General features: G+C 69.3%; 2 protein-coding genes across 2 annotated transcripts in view; both read left to right on the top strand.

Moving 5' to 3' along the window:
- Positions 1-914: 914 nt before the first annotated feature.
- On the top strand, positions 915-8981 carry MST1R (macrophage stimulating 1 receptor). The gene is made up of 20 exons (XM_026041537.1): positions 915-2141; positions 3969-4157; positions 4231-4356; positions 4439-4609; positions 4994-5163; positions 5254-5428; positions 5503-5648; positions 5749-5910; positions 6010-6103; positions 6206-6433; positions 6524-6670; positions 6751-6907; positions 6996-7088; positions 7185-7394; positions 7482-7562; positions 7770-7951; positions 8069-8178; positions 8267-8432; positions 8505-8641; positions 8711-8981. The coding sequence occupies exons 1-20, from the start codon at positions 915-917 to the stop codon at positions 8979-8981; spliced, it is 4242 nt and encodes a 1413-aa protein (XP_025897322.1).
- A 7722-nt stretch (positions 8982-16703) lies between these two features.
- LOC112949155 (actin-85C-like) overlaps positions 16704-17492 on the top strand; it is a 4174-nt gene continuing 3385 nt past the window's right edge. The window contains exon 1 of the mRNA XM_026041536.1: positions 16704-17471. Coding sequence (XP_025897321.1) covers positions 16704-17471 — 768 coding nt within the window. The remainder of the gene's footprint in view (positions 17472-17492) is intronic.

Here is a 17492-nt window from a genome sequence, read left to right as displayed (position 1 = left end):
CTCCGCGGCCCGGCCCGCAGCGGAGCGGAGCGGAGGGGAACGGCCCGGAGCGGCCACGCAGCGCCCGGTGAGTGCCGGGCTCGGGGCGGCGCGGCGCGGCTCGGCTCGGCTCGGCTCGGCTCGGCGCGGTCCCGTTCGGCTCGGGGCAGCACGGCTCGGTTCTGTTGGGCTCGGGGCAGCCCGGCCCGGGGCAGCCCGGCACAGTTCCGTTCGTCCCGGCGCGGTTCCGCTCGGCTCGGGGTATCCCGGGGCGGCTCGGTTCGGCTCGGCGCGGTTCCACTTGGCTCGGGGCAGCCCGGCGCGGTTCCGTTCAGCTCGGCGCGGCTCGGTTCTGCCCGGCGCGGTTCCGTTCGGCCCGGCCCGGTTCCACTCGGCTCAGGGCATCCCGGCGCGGCTCGGTTCTGCCCAGCGCGGTTCCGTTCGGCCCGGGGCAGCGCGGCACGGTTCCGCTCGGCCCGGCGCGCCTCGGGACGGCCCGTTACGCTGCGTGCCGGGACGGTGCCGCCCGCGGGCAGAGGGATGTGGGCAGGCACGGCGGCAGCGCCCGGGGCCGGGGGATCGACGCCGTCCCCGGGGGGCTGCCCGGGCTCCCCTTCCCGGTCCCCTCCCCTTCCCGGTCCTGCGGCAGCGCTCCCCGGCACTGGAGCTCTTCTGGAAGAGGTTCCACGCGGCTGCCTCTCCCACCGCCTCCGGCTGCGGGCTGGGACGCGGAGCAGAGCGGAGCAGTGCCAGCAGTGCTGGGGCCTCCGCCCACGTGCCCCACGCTCCCGGCCTCACCTGGATAAACTTCCTCCGGGATAAACTTCCTCCCTTCCTTCGGCAGATACGATGGTGCCCCCGCCACGGGGCAGCCTGGAGCTGCTGGGCGCCGAGCGCCGGCGCTGACCACGGGCTGCCCAGAGCTGCTCTGGACCATGGGACTGAGCCCGGGCGCCCGCTGCTTCTTCCTGGTGCTGGCCCTGGCCCCGGGACCCGCCGGCGCCTGGCAGTGCCCCCGCATCCCCCTCAGCTCCACCAGGAACTTCTCCGTGACCTACCCGCTGCCGGGCCTCGACGCCGGCAGCCCCGTGCAGAATGTCGCCGTCTTCACCGACCCGACCGGCGCGGCTGCTGTCTTCGTGGCCGTCCGCAACCGCATCCTGGTGGCCAGCGCCGAGCTGCAGCTCCTCTCCGTGCTGGTCACGGGCCCCGTGGGCAGCGCCCGCTGCGAGATCTGCAGCCTGTGCCCGGCGGCGGACGCACCGGGCCTCGCCGACACCGACAACGTCATCCTGCAGCTTGACCCGCTGGAGCCCTGGCTCTACAGCTGTGGCACGGCCCAGCACGGCCTGTGCTACCAGCACGAGCTGGAGGTGCGCGACGGCGAGGTGGCCATTGCCGCCACGCGCTGCCTCTACTCGGCCGGGCGCAACGGCCCCGCCGGCTGCCCGGACTGCGTGGCCAGCCCCTTGGGCACCAGCGCCACCGTGGTGGCCGACCGCTACGCCTCCTTCTTCTACCTGGCCTCCACCATCAACAGCAGCGTGGCGGCGCGCTACAGCCCCCAGTCGGTGTCCATCCGCCGGCTGAAGGCCACCTTGGACGGCTTCGCGGACGGCCACCACTCGCTCACGGTGCGGCCGCCTTACCAGGACTCCTACCCCATCCACTACGTGCACTCCTTCAGCGACGGCGACTACGTCTACTTCTTGACGGTGCAGCGCGAGAGCCCCCTGGCCAGGAGCTACCACACGCGGCTGGCCCGCCTGAGCACCCAGGAGCAGGACCTGCGGCGCTACCGCGAGCTCGTCCTCGACTGCCGCTACGAGTCCAAGCGGCGGCGGCGGCGGCGCGACGCCGAGGCCGGGGCCGAGCGCGATGTGGCCTACAACGTGCTGCAGGCGGCCCACGCCGCCCGCCCCGGCGCCCGGCTGGCCCGCGACCTCAGCATCAACGCCACGGAGCTGGTGCTCTTCGGCGCCTTCGCCGAGAGCCGCGCCGAGAGCCGGGCGCCGCGGGACTACTCGGCCGTGTGCGCCTTCCCCCTCCGCCTGCTCAACCGGGCCATCGAGGACGGCATGGACAAGTGCTGCGGGCTGAGCGCGCGGCCGCTGCTGCGCGGGCTCAGCTTCTACCAGCCCGAGGAGTACTGCCCGCACAACGTGAGTCTTGGCGTGCCCGCCGCGGCAGGCAGGGAACTGGGGAGGAGGGTGGCGTTCGGCGGCCAAGTGCGCTTGAGCCAGGGGCAGGGGCTTCGCTCACTGTTTGCCCTGCAAAAAGAGGAAATTTTGGTGAATTTAGTGAAAGAGCCTTTGGGAAATGGGTAGGGGTGCTCGATTGAAGGGCAGGGCTGCAAAAAGGCTGGTGGTCCCCAAGCACTCAAGCCCAAGAGGAGGGGAAGGGCACGACGCGGCCAGCTGAGTTGTGTGCCCGTTGGCGGGCGTCACGGTCGCTGCTTCCGGGGCTCTGGCCCGGGTGTCTCAGCGCCGCGGGGCTCACGGGAGACGGAAGCGGTTGGGGATCCCGGGAATCACTCGATAAACTGGGTGTCTCCAAGCTGAGGGGAGAGGCCACGTGGCAGAGGTGCCGGGCGCGCTGAGTCAAGGGCGCGCGGCTCCCGGCGCTCTGCCCGCGCTCGCCGCGCTCTGGCCGTGCCGCCGAGCGCCGCGGCCCCTTATCGCTGCCGTCCCGGAGCGCGGCCGCCCCTGTGCCCGCGCCTCCGCCTGGCCGATAACCCCACGCCGGCGCCGCTCGCCTTTCTGACGGCTCCGGAGTCCAAAAGTCTCCTTGCTCGGCGGGCGGCTCCCGTGACGCCGCGTTTCCCCGGCGGATCCGGCAGCCTCGGGACACTCATTAACCCGTTTCCCTGCTGCTTGGCAAGCCGGGACGGATCCGGGGCACTCCCGGGGGCAATCCCGGCCGTGTCACTCCCTATAGCTTGGAACCGGCCGCGCAGTCTGTGTGCACGGGGCCCCGGTGGAGCCGGCCCCGAGCGGACACCGAGCTCCAGGGCACCCACAGACCCATACGGGGGTGTGTGGCCCGCGGCACGAGCCGGATCCGGCCTTGGCTCCGTGCCCGATGGATGCGTCCACCCAAGGAGTGGGGACGCCGTGGGGACGTCCCGCACTCCCAGGGCCCCCCTTTGGCCCGTGTCCCTCCCGCTCTTTCCGGCCACCCTCTTGAGCTTGTTTATGCATGGGGGACGTGAGGGAGACGCGAGCGTCCCGGAGAGCGCGCGGGGCCGGGCCGCGGCCTCACGGCGCCCCGGGGCTGGTGTGGGGAGCTCCCGCCGGCGCCGCTCGCCCCGATGGGTGCGCGAGGGCACCCGGCCTCTCCGCCCGCCGGGGATCGCCCGGCCGGCCCCGGGGCTGCCGCTTTCTCACCGCGAGGAAACCACAGGCGGAAGCACCATGAGTCACCCAGGGCCGTAGCCCAGCCGGAGCCCCGGCTCCCCGGCGAAGGGTGGGGACAGCCCTCGGCGGGGGTGGCATCCCCAGTAACGGAGGCACCTGGGAAGCCCCCGTAGACAGGGCCAGTCCTGCCCAGCCCCGGGCGGTCCCCACGGGAGCCGTGCCCAGCAGGGGCGGTGACTCCAGGTGAGCCATTGCCACCTCTCCCGTTGCCACCTCTCCCTTCTCCGGAGCGGAGCTGCTGCTGCAGGGATGGCCCGTGCCTGGGCAGGAACCGCGCCGGGGGCTGCCCTGGCTTGCCAGGCCCCACCATGGGCTCGGAAAGCAGCCAGGGCAGCCACGACCCGGCTCGCCCCATGGCCGGCTCAGCGCTGCCAACTGCATCCCAAGGTCCACGAGGAGTCAGGGAAGCAGCGGCTTCGGTGCACAAGCGCCCAGCCCCAGGGTGGCCCTCGAGTGGCTCCCATGGGGCTTGGGTGACTTTGGTTGGTGCCCGCTCTGGGGGTGGGCACACGCTGGCCCCACGGGCACCGTCACCACGGGGCCGCCTTCGAGGCCTCTCGTTCCCCGCCGCAGGTGAACCTCTCGGCGCCCGTGGTGGACACCAGCTGCTGGGAGCAGCCCACGCTGGTCCCGGCCACCTCGCACAAGGTGGACCTCTTCAACGGGCGCCTGGCCGGCGTCCTCCTCACCTCCATCTTCGTCACGGCCCTGGGCAACGTCACCGTGGCCCACCTGGGCACGGCCGAGGGCCGCGTCTTGCAGGTAGCCGCCGCCGCGCGCCGGGCCGGCGCTGAGCTCGGCACCGCTCGGGGCTCAGGCTCTGTGCCCGCCGCAGATGGTGCTCCAGCGCTCCAGCTCCTTCGTGGTCACCTTGGCCAACTTCTCCCTGGGCGAGCGGCAGCCGGTGCAGCGCGCCGTGGGGCTGCAGGGCCACTCGCTGCTCTTTGCCAGCGGCAACGAGGTGGGCGCCGCCGCGGGGCGCGACGTGCCGGCCGCGGGGCGCTGCCGCCCGGCGACACGCGCCCCGGCTCCCCGTCCCCCAGGTGCGCCGCGTGAACGTCACGGGCCCCGGCTGCCGCCACTTCTCCACGTGCCAGCGCTGCCTGCGTGCCGAGCGCTTCATGGGCTGCGGCTGGTGCGGGGCCGCGTGCGCCCGCCGCGAGGAGTGCGCGGGGCGCTGGATCCAGGACCGCTGCCCGCCCGTGCTCACTGACGTAGGTCTGCGCCGCCCGCCCCGGGGCCGTGGCGGGGCCGAGCTCCCCGCTCCAGGGGGTGGGTGGAGAGGGACCCGGTGTGCGGTTGGGCACCCTGCTTAGAGCAGAATCGCTGCTAAACCCGGGGCTTTGCTCTGGCCGGACACCCCCCTCCTGGGGACGTGTCCTTGTGTCCTCCCAAGGACGGAGCTGGACCCAGGTCCAGCCCGGCCCGCGGGCTCTCGCCCTGCTGGGAGGAGTTTGGCTCCATCGCCAGCTCTTGGCTCCCTCCCCGGCCTCCGCAGCCGCCCTTTGAGCAGGTCCCCTGGGCTGGCCGGGGCTCCCTGCGTGTCGCGGCGGTGGCAGCGCGTGGCGCCCGCCGCGACGTGCCCGCCCCCGCCGCAGTTCCACCCCCGGAGCGCCCCGCCGCGCGGCCGCACGCGCCTCACGCTCTGCGGCACCACCTTCCGCTCCCGCCTCGACCCCGACGCCGCCGCCAGCCCCGCCGGCACCTACCGGGTCACCGTGGGACGGCGCCCGTGCCAGGTGCTGCCCGACGAGAGCGGCAGCTACAGGTGGGCCGTGCCCGGGAGTGGGATGCGCCAGGGGGCTGGCCGCTTTGGGGAGCGCGTTTGGGGATGGCTGAGCCAAGCCCGTGCCCACAGGCTGCTGCCCCCGTCGCGCCGCAAGGACTTCGTGGAGGTGCTGGTGTGTGTGCTGCAGCCGGGCGGCGAGGCGCCCGCGGGGCCGGCCCGCGTGCTGCTCAGCGTCGAGGAGCCCGCGGGGCCCACGGGCTTCCGCGTCAGCGGCTCCGCCGCCCTCGACGGCTTCACCTTCGTGGTAGGGCGCCGCGCCGCGGCGGGCGGGGAGGTGGTGCCTTGGCCCTGCCGCCCACCGCCGCCTCTGTGCCCCAGGTGCCCAACGTGAGCTCCGTGCACCCGCCGTTCGGGCCGCGCGGCGGCGGCACCGCCGTCACCCTGCGCGGCGCCAACCTCACGGCGGGCAGCAGCTGGCGGGTGACGCTCAATGGCACCGAGTGCCCTCTGGCTGAGGACCCCAGGTATTGCCATGTAGCCACGGGGCAGCGTGTGCCCGGCCTGCCACGAGGGCAGCGGCTGGGGACCCCCAGTGCCCGTGGGCCAGCGCTGCTGTGTCCCCAGCCAGGGCGACGGTGCCATCCGGTGCGTGGCTCCCCCTGCCCGTGGCCTCGGCGCGGCTTCCGTGCTCCTGTGGATCGACGGGGAGCAGTTCCCGGCTCCGGAGCCCTTCCAGTACCGTCCCGACCCCTCCGTGCTGGCCATCGCCCCCAACTGCAGCTATGAGTGAGCGCTGGCGCCCGGCCCCGGGGACAGCGCCGGGCCCCGGCCTGCAGGGCCTGGAGGCTGCGGCACCCCAGGGTGCTCACCACTGCCCTCGTGCAGGGGCTCCACGCTCACCCTCTTCGGGGAGCACCTGGACTCCGTGTACCGGGCCAAGATCCGCTTCGAGGCCAGCGGCGTGAAGACCGAGGCGCAGGTAAGAGCCGGCACGTCGCGGCACCCGGTGGGGACGCAAGCGGCCTTGATGGCCCGGCGCAGCCCCGGGCGCTCCGTGGCGGCAGCAGCCTCTTGCCCGCAGCTGTGCCAGGCCCCGGGGGCACCCGACCGGCTGCTGTGCCCGAGCCCGGCCTTCCCCTTCGAGAACAAAGTGGAGACGGCGCCCGGGAACCTGAGCGTGCTGCTGGACGGCGCCGCCGGCCGCTGGCTCTTCCGCTTGCGCTACTACCCCCGGCCCGAGATCTTCCCTTTCGAGCATGAGGACAGGCGGTACCGCCTCAAGCCCGGCGACGACGAGATCGAGATCCACGTAAGTAGCGGAGCGGAGCCGGGCCGGCGGCGGGGCCGGGCGCGGCCCCGTTCGGGGAGCCGCGGGCCAAGGGCCGCTCTGTGCACGCAGCAATTCGGGCTGGACGCGCTGGCCACCTGCATGAACATCAGCATGACGGTGGGCGGCCGCGACTGCCACCCCAACGTGCTGAAGAACGAGGTGACCTGCCGGCTGCCGCGGGAGCTGCGCCTGCCCCCGGACGGGGCGCCCGTGCAGGTTGGTGCCCGTTTGCCCCAGGGCCTCCCTAGCTGCCCCATGCCCGCCCTGGGGCACGTCGAGCCTCCCGCTCCCTGCAGATCTGCGTCAACGGGGCCTGCACGGACCTGGGCTTGGTGCTGGCCACCTCCTCGCTGGACCTGATGGCCAGCGTCGTCCTGGGCACCTGCGTCACCTTCCTGGTCCTCGGCGTGCTGCTGCTCGGGCTGCTGAAATGGAAGTGGAAGAAGAAGCGGGGTGAGTGCCCGTGGGCCCTGCTGGCCCCAGCGCCGCTGCCTGCAGCGGGCGCTGCCAGCGTGCGAGCCCTGCGCTCTCGTGCCCGCAGGGACGGAGAACCTGGAGCTGCTGGTGAACCCGGGCAGGACGGAGCCCCCCGCCACCACCCAGCGCCCCGGCGTCGACTACAGGGAGGTGCTGGGTACGCGGGGCCCGGCGGGAGGGCAGGGCGGCCGCCCGGCCCGCTCGGGGGGCACCCCGGGCTCTGACGGGCTCCTCCACCTGCTCCCCCCGGCAGTGGTGCCTGTAGCCCCCAGCCCCGGCCGGGCCAGCCCCCGTGCCCGCTTCACCAGCGCCGGCGCCGCGGCCGGCGGCTCCCCCGTGCCCCTGCTCAGGGCCACGTCCTGCTGCCTGGAGGACCTGCGGCCGGAGCTGCTGGAGGAGGTGAAGGACATCCTCATCCCCGAGGAGCGGCTCGTCACCCACCGGCACCGGGTCATCGGCAAAGGTGCGTGCCCCGCGCCCGGGGGTGCCCGGACGCCTTGCACCCCTTTGCACGGGATGTCCGTTGCCCCAACGGAGGGGTCTCCCGCAGGGCACTTCGGCAGCGTGTACCACGGCACGTACACGGACCCGCTGCTGGGAGCCGTCCACTGCGCCGTCAAGTCCCTGCACCGTGAGCAGCCCCCCTGCCCTCCTCCTCAATAGCCCCTTTGCCCTCCTCACTAGCCCCTCTGCCCTGTTCCTCACTAGCCCCTCTGCCCTCCTCCTCTCTAGCCCCCCTGCCCTCCTCACTAGCCCCTCTGCCCTCCTCCTCCGCGTCCCGCCTGCCCCGGGGCGGCCATCCCGGCTCGCGGCGCCCCACGGCTTCGCCCCTTGACAGGCATCACGGACGTGGAGGAGGTGGAGGAGTTCCTGCGCGAGGGCATCCTCATGAAGAGCTTCCACCACCCGCAAGTGCTGTCGCTCATCGGCGTGTGCCTGCCCCGCCGGGGGCTGCCCCTCGTCGTGCTGCCCTACATGCGCCACGGGGACCTGCGGCACTTCATCCGTGCCCAAGAGCGGGTAGGGCTCCGCAGGGCGTCCCGCTGGCGGAGCCCGACGCCGGGCCGCGCCGGGGCTGGGCGCGGGTGACACGGGGACGGCGCGCGCGCCACCGCTCACCGCCACCGCTCCCTCCAGAGCCCCACGGTGAAGGACCTCATCGGCTTCGGGCTGCAGGTGGCCCTGGGCATGGAGTACCTGGCGCAGAAGAAGTTCGTGCACAGGGACCTGGCTGCCAGGAACTGCATGTGAGTGTTGCTGGGGCTCCACACACCCCTATAGTCCTGGCTTAACCCCATCCCAACGAGCCCGGCCGAGCCCCACTGTGCCCCCCAGGCTGGACGAGACCCTCACGGTGAAGGTGGCCGACTTCGGGCTGGCGCGCGACGTCTTCGACAAGGAGTACTACAGCGTGCGGCAGCACCGCCACGCCAAGCTGCCCGTCAAGTGGATGGCCCTGGAGAGCCTGCAGACGCAGAAGTTCACCACCAAGTCGGACGTGGTAGGCAGGCGCGCCGGGAGCGCCGCGCGGCCCCGCGCGCCCGCGGTCCCACCGCTCCCTCCCGCTTCCCAGTGGTCCTTCGGGGTGCTCGCGTGGGAGCTGCTGACGCGGGGGGCGCCGCCGTACGCTGAGGTGGACCCTTACGACATCACCCGCTACCTGCTGCGCGGGCGGCGGCTGCCGCAGCCCGAGTCCTGCCCCGACGCGCTGTGAGTGGCGCCGGCCGGGCACGCCGCGGGTGCCCCGGTGCCCCGGTGCTGACGGGGGTGTCGCGGCAGGTACGCGGTGATGCTGAGCTGCTGGGCGCCCACGCCCGAGGAGCGACCCACCTTCTCCATGCTGGTGGGCGAGCTGCAGCGCGTGCTGGCCTCGCTCGAGGGCGAGCGCTACGTCAACCTGGCCGTCACCTACGTGAACCTGGAGCGCGGCCCTCCCTTCCCGCCCGTGCCTCGTGCCCGCCGTGGGACGGCTGCCAGCGGGGAGGAGGATGACAGCGAAGGGGAGGAGGAGGAGGATGAAGAGGAGGAAGAGGACATGGCCGAGTGCTAAGGGGAGTGCTCTGTGTCGTGGGGGCTCCCGGACGGGCGCCGCGGGTGCTCTCGCAGCGGGATGGGCACCAGCATACGGCTGGGTGCTGTGGGGCACGCTCCTCAGGGGGCGGAGGTGGGGCACAGCTGGGTCGCTGCCCCGATAGGCTGGGTGCTGGGACACGGCTGGGTGCTGCAGGGCACGGACCCAAGGGGGTGAATGCTGGGACACAGCTGGGTGCCGTGGGGCGCCCTCCCCAGGGCTCACACCACCACCCTGCTGCGGGCTCTGGCACCCCCACGCTTGGCCCCACACCGGCCAGGAGCTGGGTGCCCTGGGGCTCCTGTGCTTGCTCCTCTGCCGGCAGGACCGTGCCGTGGGGCCCGGGGCTGGGCCCCACATGCTGTGCAGCCCTAGGGGCATGTCCGGGTGCTGGGGACGCTGTGGGGCTCGCGGTGCTTGGTGTGTCCAGGACACCCGTGCGCCGCACACAGCCGGCATTCACTTGAGTCACTCATAAAGCCCTAATTATATTTTTTCCCCGTCTCTGCGTGGCGTTTCTGGCCGCGGTCGCACTTGGGCACCCCGTTCCTCGCATAACGTGCACTCCCTGTGCCCCCCACCTCGCCCCCCCATGGGGCAGCCCCTTTGGCGCGGGGAGGGTGACACTGGTGGCACTCGCACCGTTCCCGTGCCAGCCACGGGAGGGCACTTGCAGACCGGCGCTGGCGCCGCCGCCCCCGGGGCTCAGCCCTGGGCAGGCGGCCCAGGGGCACCCGCGGCACCCACAGGTCACCCCTTTCCGCCCAACGGGACACGGGTGCCCTGGGGGCCAGAGGAAAAGCATTTCCAAGGCTGCCCCAGTGCTCTGCTCGCCCCCATGCCGGGTGGCAAGGCCGTGCCCTGTGGGTGATGCCGAGCTGCAGTGGGCGCAGAGCCCCACGGGCTGCTCTGGCCACAAGTGCCACCAGCTGGGCCACTACCTGGGGAGGCTCGCGGCCGCCGCCGAGAGCTGCTGTCGCGTTGGATAACAGCCTTTAAAACAGCTTAATCGGCGGCTAAATATAGCCCCGCAGCTCCCTGCTAACCGGGGAGCTGCTCCAGGCAACGACGCCGGGCGCTGCCTCCCGGGGCCGGTTGGCAATGCACGTGTTGCGCGACCCCACAGCTCGCCCCTCGCACCCACAGCCTGGGCCCCATGCGCTGGGGTCCCTGTGTCCCGCGGGGGTGGGACGTGGAGCCCCCCCCAGGCTCCACTCTCCTGCTTCAGGATCTGGGAAGCCTGAGGTCCAGATGCCTGGCAAGGCGGGATCTTGTTCTGCAGCCTGTGGTGGGGCAGGACCTTGGCCCTGGGTGTGGGGTCAGGGGATCCCACCTGGGATCACGGTGCCCATGGAATTGGGGAATTGGGGGAATATGGGATCCTGGTGCCCATGCAGGTTGCTGTGCCCAGGGTATGGGATGACGGTGCCCCTGGCACTACAGTACCCGGCAGTTTGTTGTCCCTGGGATCACAGTGCCCATGCCACGGGATCACAGCTCCCCTGGGGTTTGGTGCCCACAGGACTGCGATGCTCATGAGGCTGCAGCGCTGCCGGCATCACGGTGCCCAGCACATGGAATAGCGGTGCCCATGGGGTTGTGATGCCCAGGTCTTGAGATCGCGGTGCCCATGGGACCGTGGTGCACAGAATGTGGGATCATGGTGCCCATGGCATGGCAGTGCCTATGGTGTTGGGAGGCCCAGGGCATGGAATGGCGGTGCTCATAGTGTCACAGCTCCCGGAGCATGGGATCACCCATGGGAGCAGGCGCAAACCCCATGTCCAGCACCCGCTGTACCCAAGCACGATCTGCCCCGTTTGCTCTGCAGCCCCTTCCCAGCTTGCCCAGTCCTGCTCGGGGTTCCTTTCCTGGGTCTCCTCCTCACTCGGGGCTGGTGGAGAGGAGCCACCTGTCCTTCCACCCATGCACGAGGGTTTCTTTATATCCCAAGTGTGGGGACTTGGTGCTTTTGCACATGCCCAGGGGAATGTGGCTGAGAAACCCGGTGAGTTTTGATGCTGCGGAAATCAACCTCCTGGCTCCTTTCGCTTGCGGTGGTGGGAAAACAGCAGGTTTCTGATGAGATCCCCCAATGGGAAGGTCTGAAAACGCTGGGGCACCTTCCCAGCCTGAGCTCCAGCAATGAGGTGGGAAAAAATCTCCCGGGAGACACCAGGGATGAGACATGGGAACCGATGAGGGGGATCGCAGCAGGTATCATCCCCTTAGCTTCCCAGGGCTCTGGGACCGGCTTTGGTGCCTCACTGCATGGATGGGCAGGAAAAGCTCTGGGCAAGCCCAGGACATTCCTGGCGGGGGGGGACATGGCGTCCGCAGCGCTGGTGCCGGAGCGAATCCCGGTGCCGGCGCGAATCCCAGCGCCTTGGCCGCGAGGGTGCTGCGGGCGTCCGCAGCGTGGCGAGCGCTGCAGGCTCCCGCGGCCGGCCCGGCCGGGTCCAACCTGCAGCCGCTTCTTGCCTTAAATAAAATCCGGGCAGCTCATTAAGTGGCGCCGGACCCCGGAGAGCTGTCAGCTCCCATCAGGGAAGCTGTCCGTCTCCGCCGGGCGCTTCGCACCAGCACGGCTCCCAGCTCCCGGCTTTTTTTAGCTCCGGCACCTTGGCCCGGCCGCCCGGCACGGGGCTCGGGCTTGAGGTGGTGGCGACCCGGCGGTGAGCGCCACGGGCCTGGATTTGGGGACTCGGCCTCCCCACCGCATCCCCACCGCATCCCACTTGGGAGCGGGGGGAGCAGCCGAGGGCTCCCCGAGTTGCTGTGGCAACGGGAAGCGGCCTCGCGCGCCGCGCGGGTAGGATGGGCTGAATCAGAAGCGCCAGCGGCTCCCGAAGCGGGGCTGGCAGCTCCTGAAGCGGGGCCGGCGCCCCGGAGCCGGCAGCAGCAGGACTGGCGCTCCGGGCCGGCTGCACGCAGGGGCAGACGGACGGACGGACGGAGCATGGACGGGCTCCCGGTTGGCACACGAGTGCAGCTGGACCGGCCCCCCGCTCTGGCACCCTTCCAGCCGGGGCTTTCGGTGCCTCCTTTCCGGGCACTGCGTGCCAGGGTCCGAACTACTTGAAGCCAGATGAGACCGTTAGCCTGCCCGGCACCACGAGGGCCTCCGCGCTGGGCTGCCTTCCTCCCCCCCATCTCTAAAAATGCCTGCGGAGATGACAGATTTTCTTCCTAATAAGCATTTATCCTGCCATAATTACACTGCAGGCGACGAGGAGCAAACGCCCCGCATTGAAAGCAGGGGCTGCTGGGCGGCCGCCCCCGTCAGCCCCGCACCCTCGGCGGCCCCGTCACCATTGCCTGGTGTCACCATTGCACAGCCACCGAGCTGGGGCCCCGGGGCGCTCCGGGTGGGCCCACCTGCCGCAGCTCTAAATGTTTCATTTGGGGAAAGTGCTGCCATTAGCAGGGATTAATTATTGAGAGCGGGCGCGATCTATAAAACATGAGGGGCCACGCGGGGTGGCCACCGCCATCGCTTGAGGGGTGCTGCAGGCAGCTCCTTCATGGCAATCAAGGGAGCTCCCTCATGGCCATTGAGGCAGCTCCCTCATGGCCGCCATGACAGCTCCCTCATGGCTGCCATGACAGCTCCCTCATGGCCACCGCCGCAGCTCCCTCATGGCCATCAAGGCAGCTCCCTCATGGCCGCCTCTGCAGCTCCCTCATGGCCACCGNCCATGACAGCTCCCTCATGGCCACCGCCGCAGCTCCCTCATGGCCATCAAGGCAGCTCCCTCATGGCCGCCTCTGCAGCTCCCTCATGGCCACCGCCGCAGCTCCCTCATGGCCATGAAGGCAGCTCCCTCATGGCCGCCTCTGCAGCTCCCTCATGGCCACCGCCACAGCTCCCTCATGGCCATCAAGACAGCTCCCTTATGGCCACTACCACAGCTCCCTCATGGCCATCAAGGCAGCTCCATTATGGCCAAAGCTCCTTCATGGCCACTGCCGCAGCTCCCTCATGGCCACCGCCACAGCACCCTCATGGCCGCCGCTGCAGCTCCCTCCTGGCCACCGCCACAGCTCCCTCATGGCCACCAAGGCAGCTCCCTCATGTCCACCATGACAGCTCCCTCATGGCCATCAGGGCAGCTCCCTCATGGCCACCGCCGCAGCTCCCTCATGGCCACCATGGCAGCTCCCTCATGTCGGCTGCCACAGCTCCCTCACAGCCACCACCACAGCTCCCTCATGGCCACCACCACAGCTCCCTCACTGCCATCAAGACAACTCCTTCACGGCCACCGCTGCAGCTCCCTCATGGCCATCAAGGCAGCTCCCTCATGGCTGCCGCTGCATCTCCCTCATGGCCACCAAGGCAACTGCTTCATGGCCACTGAGGTAGCTCCTTCATGGCCGCCAAGGCCGCGGGCACAGAGGCGTGCGGGTTTTGGCCGAGCCGTGGCGAAGGAGCCGTTGGGCCGTGGCGCGGGCGCACGTGCGGCCGGGCGCCGCCACGGGTGCCCTGCGCGGCCTGCCCCGCTTTGCGTCCCGCGGCAAAGCTCAATCGGCACCGGGCACAATTGTGCCACATCAGCGCTGGAGCCGAGAGCCGCTCTCCGGCGCCAAGCAGCCCCGCAAGAGAGAGAAGGAGAAAACAGTCAAAGCGGAGCTGTTTTTAGCCTCCGCTCAAACGCTCGGGAACAGGCGTGAAGAGAGGCCTCCCGTCTGGAGCAGCAGGCACGGCGGCGCAGGGCCATTTTTAGCATGGAGCGAGTTTTGCTCATGATGCCTGCGGGAGGCTCGGCGGCGAGGCGAGACGTGCCGGGCTGCTCCCGGCCCGGCCCGCGGAGCCCCGCGCTGGCCTGCGGCGGTGTGTCTTGGTGGGTCCCGACTCTGCATGCACACCCTGACCCTCGCTAGCTGTGCTTGAGGGACCTGTGACAGCTCAAGGTCCCCCTGCACCCACACGGAGCTCTGCTGGCCTGTGGGGAGCTCTACCAGCCCAGAAGGAGCTTTGCTAGCCCCCAGAAGGAGCTTTGCTGGTCCCCAGAAGGAGCTTTGCTAATCCCTGGGGAGCTTTGCAGACCCAAAAGATGTTCTGCTGGCTCGGAAGGAGTTTTTCTGGCCCATGGAGAGCTTTGCTGGCCCAAACAAGGCTCTGCTGGCCCATGGGGAGTTCTGCTGGCCCAGAAGGACCTTTGCTGGTCCCCAGAAGGAGCTTTGCTAATCCCTGGGGAGCTTTGCAGACCCAAAAGATGTTCTGCTGGCTCGGAAGGAGTTTTTCTGGCCCATGGAGAGCTTTGCTGGCCCAAACAAGGCTCTGCTGGCCCATGGGGAGTTCTGCTGGTCTCCAGAAGGAGCTTTGCTGCTCCACAGGGAGCTTTGCTGGTCCAAACAGGGCTCTGCTGGCCCATGGGGAGCTCTGACGGCCCAGGAGCTTTGCTGGTCTCCAGGCAGAGCTTTGCTAGCCCAGAAGGAGCTTTGCTGGTCTCCAGACGGAGCTTTGCTGGTCCAGAAGGAATTCAGCTGGCCTATGGGGAGCTCTGCTGGCCCATGGGGAGCTTTGCTGGCCCAGAAGACACTTTGCTGGCCCACAGGGATCTCTGCTGGCCTATGGGAAGCTCTGCTGACCCATGGAGAGCTTTGCTGGCCAACAGGGAACTTTGCTGGCCCACAGCGAGCTTTGCTGGCCCACATGGAGCCTTGGCTGCCTTACAGCTTTGCTGGCCCAGGAGATCTACTGGCCCACAGGGAGCTCTGATAGCCCATGGAGACCTTTTCTTTACCAGCCCACAAAGCACATCTCCTTCTGTCCCTTTTTTCTACAGCAAAGACTGAGCTGCCCTTTGTCAGGAACATATATTTTCACGGGTAAGGAACGGCACGAACCGTGTCCAATTACCAATCAATTCCCTGACGGCAATAAATATTTCCCGTCCCGGTGAAGATCCCTGTTATCCACAGGCACTCGAAGCTCTTCTCCTGGCCCTGGCAGCAGCCTCTCCCCGCGCTCGGGGCGGGCGGCTCTAGGCACAGCCAGCTGTGAGAGTCTCTCAGCAGACGCTAATATCCCTCGAGCGCCCGGGCACCGCCGAAGGTCTCTGCCTTGGAGTGGAGACGGGAATTAAGCCCTGCTCATTTGTGACTCCTCCCGCCGCTCTGATAGGAAACGGGCTCGGAGTTTGGCGGAGCAGCTGGTCCTCGCTGAGGTCTCGCAGCCTCCCGCAGCCTCCTCCTCCCACGGTGTTTCCAACGCCTCTAACGTCTCCGGCGTGCGTCTCCTCTCCGAAGCGCCCGGAGAGCCGTGGCCGTGGTAGAAGCCACTTGTGCTTCTGGCAGCAAGGCGCTCGGAGCGGTGCGCGGTGCCACGTGCCCCTGCGGCCCTGCGGGACGGCGCCTCCGTGGCTTCTATTTTCACCTCAGCCGCGTGGTTCTGAGTCTCAGTTGTGCAGGAGCTCCGTGCAAGCGGGCCCAGCGCTTGGTGGCAGGGCTGTGGATGGGACCCTGCTGGTAGGAAGCCAGGGATGCTTGAGCGAAGCCAGATACCCACTGAGAAGGGCTGCCAACCCTGGGAGGAAACCAGGGCAGGGGCATCTGCAAAGCGTCCTGTCCAGGGCAGCGGGGTTAAGAACCTCATGAAGTTCAACCACCAAGTGCAAGGTCCTGCATCCGGGGAGGAATAACCCTATGCACTGGTACAGAGGGGCTGACCTGCAGGAGAGCAGCCCTGGGAAGAAGGACCTGGGCGTCCTGGTGGACAACAAGGCGACCATGAGCAATGTGCTTCTGTGGCCAATGAGGCCAATGGCATCCTGGGGTGCTTTAGGAGGAGCAATGCCCCCTAAAGCAGGTCGAGGGAGGTGAGCTTTGCCCTCTGCTCCACCGTGGTGAGGCCACATCTGGAGCGCTGGGGCCAATCCTGGGCTCCCTGGTACAAAAGAGACACGGAGCTGCTGGAGCGAGTCCAGCAAAGGGCTCCTCAGAGGGTGAAGGGCCTGGAGGAAAGGCTGAGAGAGCTGGGACTGCTCAGCCTGGAGAAGACTGGAGAAGAGGGGAGGTCTTTTCAATGCTTGTACATGAAGGGAGGGTGTAAGGAGCATTGGGCCGGACGCACATCAGGAGCGCACAGCGACAGGACAAGGAGTGACGGGCACAAACTGAAACAGAAGAACATGAGGAACATAACATGAGAACATGAGGAGACATGAGGAACATGAGAACATGAGGAAAAACATGAGGAACATGAGGAGAACATGAGAACTGTCTGAACATGAGGAGAAGCTTCTTGGCTGTGAGTGTGACTGAGCACTGGCTCGGTCCTCTGGCCAGGTTGTCCTGAGAGCTTGTGGAGTCTCCATCCTTGGAGATATTCCAAAGCCATCTGGAATGTCTCTGGTCCTCTGGCCAGGGTGTCCTGAGAGCTTGTGGAGTCTCCATCCTTGGAGATATTCCAAGGCCGCCTGGATGGGGCCCTGGGCAACGTGCTCTAGGTGAGGCCGTATGAACAGCAGGGTTGGACTGGATGATCTCCAGAGGTCTCTTCCAACACTGGCCGTTCTGTCTGAGGGAACTGAGCATCTGAGGGCCCTGGTTCTCTGCGTGACGTCACGGCTCTCAGGCTGTGACACCCGAGGTGGCCGTGGCAACTCGGGTCTTCTGTCAGGGGCTCCGGTGCGGGAACCGGGCCCGGGAGCTTCGTTTTGTATCCATAAAGACGGAGAAAGAGGATTTGGCGCCATGAGCCAACCGGACGAGGAGAGGAGCCTGGGGCCCGAGGACCCCGAGCTGGCCGCTGCCGACCCCGAGGAGCAGTACAAGTCCTTCTGCGCCGTCGTCATCGACATGGGCACCGGCCACACCAGGAGCGGGCTGGCCGGGGACGAGAAGCCGCGCTCGGTGGTGCCCAGCCGCGTCGGGGTGCCGGGGCAGGAGGACGAGGCCGGCCGTGCCGACGGCACCGCCATCCTCACCCACGGCGTGGTCACCGACTGGGACGGCCTGGAGACGCTGTGGCGGCGCGTCTTCTACCGCGAGCTCGCCGTGTGCCCCGAGGAGCTGGCCGTGCTGGTGACGGACGCGCCGCTGTCGCCGGCCGCCAACCGCGAGCGGGTGGCCGAGCTGCTCTTCGAGGGCTTCGGCGTGCCGGCCATGCTGGTGCTGCCCCGCTCGCTGCTGGCCGCCTACTCCTACGGCCGCACCAGCGGGCTCGTGGTGGGCTCGGGCGCCGGCACGTCCTACGCGGCGCCCATCCTGGACGGCTACGCCCTGCCCCACGCCACCTTCCGCCTGGACGTGGCCGGGGACGCGCTCACCGCCTACCTGGGGGCGCTGCGGGCCGAGAGCGGGCCGCCGCTGGGCACCGACCTGCTGTGCTACCTCAAGGAGCACTGCTGCCGCTGCCGGCTGCCCGGTGCGCCCGCGCCGCCCGCCATCGACTTCACCCTGCCCGACAAGCGCGTGGTGGCCGTGGGCGCCGAGCGCTTCCGCTGCCCCGAGGCGCTGTTCGCGCCGGGCGCCCTGGGGCTG

This window comes from Nothoprocta perdicaria, unplaced genomic scaffold (genome assembly GCF_003342845.1).
Source record: "Nothoprocta perdicaria isolate Ctin4 unplaced genomic scaffold, notPer1 scaffold_287, whole genome shotgun sequence".
In the NCBI taxonomy this organism is placed as follows: Eukaryota; Metazoa; Chordata; class Aves; order Tinamiformes; family Tinamidae; genus Nothoprocta; species Nothoprocta perdicaria.
This window is presented reverse-complemented; position numbering and strand designations above follow the sequence as displayed.

Bases quoted from the DNA above. Each gene is read 5' to 3' on its own strand.
- MST1R (XM_026041537.1), top strand. From the start codon at position 915: ATGGGACTGAGCCCGGGCGCCCGCTGCTTCTTCCTGGTGCTGGCCCTG. The intron at 7,563-7,769 runs GTGAGCAGCCCC...GCCCCTTGACAG, and splicing joins CGCCGTCAAGTCCCTGCACC to GCATCACGGACGTGGAGGAG. The intron at 8,179-8,266 runs GTGAGTGTTGCT...TGTGCCCCCCAG, and splicing joins CTGGCTGCCAGGAACTGCAT to GCTGGACGAGACCCTCACGG.